General features: G+C 32.1%; 1 protein-coding gene across 1 annotated transcript; it reads left to right on the plus strand.

Annotated features, from left to right (window-relative positions):
• The first annotated feature begins 1,471 nt into the window (after positions 1-1,471).
• LOC120071907 (late embryogenesis abundant protein 47-like) lies at positions 1,472-4,175 on the plus strand. The gene is made up of 3 exons (XM_039024321.1): positions 1,472-1,842; positions 2,751-3,047; positions 3,927-4,175. Exons 1-3 carry the CDS (start codon positions 1,513-1,515, stop codon positions 4,086-4,088), a joined length of 789 nt encoding a protein of 262 aa, XP_038880249.1. The 5' UTR covers positions 1,472-1,512; the 3' UTR covers positions 4,089-4,175.
• Positions 4,176-6,000: the final 1,825 nt, after the last annotated feature.

Here is a 6,000-nt window from a genome sequence, read left to right on the forward strand (position 1 = left end):
GTTTATACATTACTATGTAATCGTTTATAAATGTTTACACGATTGTTTATAAATTACTATACGATTGTTGATAAATTACTACACGATCGTTTATAATTTACTAAACAATCGTGTATAACTTACTATACGATCGTTTATAACATACTATACGATCGTATAGTAATTTATGAACGATCGTCTATATTGTAACGAACGATCATCTAGTAATTTATGAACGATCGTTTATATTGTAATGAACGATTGTGCATATATTACTATATGATCATTCATTTAATGCTAAACGACACTTATTATGAAAGCGATCTAGGACAAGAAATTGTAGAATATCACTTACATTATCTCCATTTCTGAATCTGACGATGAAAGCGATCAACGAAGATTTTGGACTGAAACTGTGAGAGAAAGCTACGAGAGAACAATGAGAGAATTTCGTGGGATGTTCGAAAGAAAGTGAATACTAAGAGTGACTTTCCATTCTCTTCACACCAATGTTATGCAATGTTATTGGTAGAATATTAGTTGGGAATAAATGTTTTGGTGGAATGTGGTGTTGTATTGAATGCACATTGAATGAAGGGTCTGAAGAAATCATTAAAGAAAGAAGAAATGTGGTGCGATTTGAGGAGTTTTAAAAACGGGGGGTAATTTTGGTATTTCGCATGGGTAAAAGGTCAGTGGTAGAAAAATTTTTAGGTTTTGGGTCATTTTGAGGAATTTTCCGATTTTGAGTCTAGTTTATATTTGGTCGCTAGATTTTAAAATGTTACACATTTAGTTTCTAAATTTTGAATTTAGTCCTTAAGTTTTAAAATTTTATAATGTTATTTTTGAAATTTGTGTTTTGCTTCAGTTTGGATTAACGACTTACACTTTTATCCTCTATTTTTCATTACTTATGTTTAGTCATTAAGATCAATGTCTAGTAATTAATTTCTTTTAAAAATTTAAGGATATTTTTCAAATAAAGTACTATCAATTTTCATTTTAGAAAAACAATAATAAGAGTATTTTAAAACTTTCTTAAATGTTTAAGGGTATTATCGAAACTTTTAAAAATTCATACATATTTTTGAACAAAATACTTCATTTATGAATATTAAATTATATTTTCAATAATTTAACATGAAAATAAGATACTTGAATATATAAAACTACACCTATCTCAAACTACACATATCTTCATATATTCTTTTCTTTATATGTAACCACGTAGTATCATAAAAATATGTACATTTCGAAATTCACTTAGTATTACTAAAAAGAGTAATAATAATAATAACAATACATGAATTGACACAGGCTTCACCATTTTTAGCCACAAAGCACTTACAAAATAGTAACCATTCATTAATCCACCACGTTTCGTTCTACACTCCACGTGTCTTTCATTGCATATGCTCCTCATAGATCCACCTATTTATAAAAACCACCCCATAAAATGCCCTTCTACTTTCCTGGATCATAATAATTATCCACAAAAATAGAAAACTCACTCTTTTGGGAGAGCATTGCATGAGCCAACAACAGCCCCGGAGGCCCGGCGATCAGCCGGTGGAGCCGATCAAGTACGGTGACGTTTTTCCTCATGTTGAGGGCGACCTTGCTCACAAGCCGGTGATGCCGGAGGATGCTGCAGCGATGCAGTCAGCTGAGACCGCCTTGCTCGGGAAGACACTGCAAGGCGGTGCTGCCGCAGCAATACAATCTGCTGCTGCGCAAAATGAGATGGCTGGCCTTGTTGGTTGTGGCAACGATACTGGTAACGTCGTTGCTGACGACGTAAGCATGACTGAGACGGACATGTCAAGGAGGAGGGTTATTACAGAGTTAGCTGGTAGACAGGTATTGTATTATTATTATTGGAAATTACACAAATGGCATAAAATATATACTTCTTTTAGGTTGTCTAAATATTTCCCACGTTCGTTAATCTTTTTAGTCTCTAGAAATAATTATAATAAATTTAATTAGGCTAAATATTTCCCATATTGTTTCTCAATATTTTTAATCTCTAAAAATAATAATAATAGATTTAATTAGACTAAATATTTCCCATGTTCCATGATCTTTTTTTATCTTTTAAAATTTTCTTACTTCAATTTCAATTAAATGTATTAATTAATTGATTGTTTATTTATTAAATTTTTTGTTGGCTAACTCTAACAATTTCCTTTTTAAAAATATTTTTAATGCATAGGGTACAAAATGAAAACAAAAATTTTAATATACATCTCAATTTTCTAAGATATTTGACTTTTTTTCCCCCTCTTTTAGACATACGATTCTAAATTTCATCTCGTATTAATGGGAAAAAAACAAGGAAAAAAACTGAAAGGCTCTTAAAAAAAAAAAGTAGAACAGGTACACAGGATAAAGATATGAGAACAAATTTTTGGAAGATCTAACGACAACAATAATATAAAATTAAATAAAGAAAAAAAGCACAAAAAGTACTTGCAAAACACTAGGGCTGTGATTCGGAGGGCAATGTAGGTATTAGAAAACTATTGGAGAGAGTTGAAAAACCCCCGACATTTTAATATAGTATTGATTATTTTTCAGTACAACAAATATAGAGATTCAATTCAAACCTCTTACTGGAAAGGAGTACTTAAAGTATTAATCAATATAGTGGAATGTAGAAGAATTTATAAATATGAATAGGTTTTTGTTATATTTACAATTATTTAAAAATATTGTTATACATTTAATTACTGACAAGTGCTAACCATTTCAATTGTGAATAAAAGGTTGTGACGCAACATGGCGAGAGGGTTCCCATTGCATCATTGTCTACGTTGAATCCTCACGAAGAGGGTGGAGGAGGAATAACGATCGGCGAAGCATTGGAAGCAACAGCTATATCAGCGGGGGAGAAGCCAGTGGAATGGAGTGACGCTGCTGCAATCCAAGCAGCAGAGGTGAGGGCAACTGGGCGGATGAATATAGCTCCAGGAGGTGTCGCCGCCACCGCTCAATCGGCAGCCACTATGAATGCTCGAGTAACAAAAGATGAAGACAAGACCAAACTCGCAGATGTTCTAAAGGTACATATAATTCCAAATTACTTTGCCATTTCCATTTGGAAGTTAATTTTTGTGGAATGACTTAATAAATGGGCATAAAGCTAGTCTATCGAAGTTGGAATATCTCATCTCTAAGTCGAGGTTGGAATATCTAAATATCTGGTAGGATTTGAATTTTTCAATTTTTGTGGTTAATAGATCGTTATATCCGGTATGTTATATCCGGTATGACAGTGTAAGATCTAACTTAGCTTTAAATATTTCTTTGTCTTGTTAACCATCGAGCTCTTAGCCGAGAGCATATGAGCTTAGTTTCTTAAAATATCGTTTTGAATTTTTGAATTTTGTATTTAATAGATCGTTAAATCCGGTATGACAATGTAAGATCTAAATTAGCTTTAAATATTTCTTTGTCTTGTAAGCTCTTGTTAGCCATCGAGCTCTTAGCCTAGTTTCATAAAATATCGTTATAATTTTCTAGGTTAAATTACAGATTTAGTTTTTAAATATTAGCACCGTTTCTATTTATTTTCGGAATTTTTAGAATTACAAATCTAATTCTTAAAATTTGATTGTCTTAAAAATCACCATCTTTAAAAACTAATTGAAAAGTTAGCGGTTCCTTGGACTATTATATATATTCAAATTTATGTCTTAACTATTGATCAATTAAATTTTAGGAGTATCAAAATGGTCCATTTCCAATTGTATAAGATTGAACTTCAAAATTTAGAGTTCAATATTGAAAATTCAAATATATATTAGAAAATTTTAAGGCTAAGTAATGTGAAAACAAAAATTTGAGAAGACTATTTATATTCTCTCTTATATTAAAAAGTCCTTTATTTTCATAAAAAATGAGGTTCATAACACAAAATACTATGTTTTGTTTGGCGTTAGGATGCTCGATCAAAGCTGTCGGCGGATAGACCAGCGACTAGGCGAGATGCAGAGGGGGTGGCCGGAGCTGAGATGCGAAACGACCCCTTTCTCACTACACATCCTACTGGTGTTGCCGCCTCCGTTGCTGCCGCCGCCAGGCTCAACCAGAATAACAAGTAGGGCCCATTGCCTTCGTTTGTGTGTTTATAAAAATGTGACTTTGGATCTTTTGTTTCCCCTTCCAAACCAGTAAGTTGGATGTTTGTCCTCTTTATCACTATTTATTTGCTGTTTGGGTGTTTGTCTAATTTAGTTTTAAGGTTTTTTCAGTAGTTTTGATATTCTTCTCTGGTGAGGTTAACTCATTTATGTAGTGAAGAAAAGTTATCAATTTTTATACTAATCCTTAAATATAATTCTCTATATTTTTCTTTTGAGGAAAGAATTGAAAAATATTGGTAATCCTAGGAACTAAAAAGGAAACACGTGGGTGTTTTGTTTTGAGAACTGGGCTTGAAATGGGTTTGGCGTCTTAGATCTAATCGTCAGTAATTTTTTCTCATTGGGTTTCAATAGTAAATTAATGTGTTTTTTAAAATTTTCTTGAGTTTGAAAATACTACATTTCGTTATTTTGCTACAGTCTATTACTAGTCTCTCTCTTCGATTTAAAGTTTTGAAGAAAATAGATATAATTGTCTAGAAGAACAAAATGTTACGAGTTATCATATAGAGATTAAATATATAACATATATCATATCTATTTTCCTCATATTGAGAATTATAATATATAACAATGTGCGATTAATTTGAATCTTAAAAGAATGGATTTATAAGATAAATATTAATTGAATTATAAAAAAGAAGTTTGAAAAAAAAAAGCGACTGATTTGGAAAAAGATAGAGAAATGAGATCAATATTTTGCGGTGATTCATCATCTGACGGTCCAAGAAAGTCCCAGGTTGAACCAAACTTGGATATTCAGTAAACGATGAATCGTCATATGGAATCACTCGGATCGAAATTAAAGGGGTTCACAAGCAATTCGGCCTGTATTCTGAGTGTGTGCGATATTCTAATCTGATTCGGTTTCGAAGTTCAGTTTAATCGAGTCGAACACGCGATCTGATTTTTAGATAAGACAAGTGCAAACAGTTGGACTGTGTTTTCTAAAATTAGGACTACAGTGTTTGTGCGATATTTTAATTGGTTCGGTTTCGAAGTTCGATCTGATTTTTAGATAAGATAACTGCAATCAGTTGGGCTGTGTTTTCTAAAATTAGATCTAAAACATTAATGAAAATAATATCGATCAATCTCGGGTGTTTTTTCATTTTGTTCATGCGGGACTCGAAATCGGTCGAATTTCATCGTTTTTTTATATTAAAAAACCGTAACTGCCAAACTGACATCAATTTCAATAGATATGAGCAATAAAGCCAAAAGCACAAAATAAAAGATAGATTCAAATACTTATCTTTAAATACATAAAAAATTCCAAATATTGATCAATCCATTTGTTTCCTGTATTTTTCATTCTTAGTGAATGTAAATGGTGATGGGTGATTATAATAAATGAATATGTTGACAGATTGATCTATCTCTTGGTATGAAAATAATATGATGCGTTGGTGATGGATTTGATGTGTGCACACCTTTTTAGTGCGTACAAGTTCTCTTAACCTAGATCCAAATATAAATCTAACTTAAGTTTCCTGGTAAGTTCAGGGTCAAACATAAGGATTTCAGAATACGAATGCATGGTTTTTTTTTCCGGATCTAATGTAGAGGTTCCTAATTCATTGAGAACTGTTGGTTATTTACACTCAACTAATGACACATATGCAAGAGAAAATAGGAGTTCTGAGCGGGAAAAAAGGATTCGTAGATGAAGGGCTTTAAGTGTATATGGTATGCGTTGAATTCCTAGTAGGAACAACAAGCTTATATGAACACAATGATAATGAAATGAAGGTGGTATAGATGTTTGTTTATAATCTAAGTATATTTGCTATGCGTTGGAAATCTGTTCTCTGATTCATGCTATGTTCAACGTCTCTCGATGTAAATGCCACACATAATCCTATTTCTA

This window comes from Benincasa hispida, chromosome 2 (genome assembly GCF_009727055.1).
Source record: "Benincasa hispida cultivar B227 chromosome 2, ASM972705v1, whole genome shotgun sequence".
In the NCBI taxonomy this organism is placed as follows: Eukaryota; Viridiplantae; Streptophyta; class Magnoliopsida; order Cucurbitales; family Cucurbitaceae; genus Benincasa; species Benincasa hispida.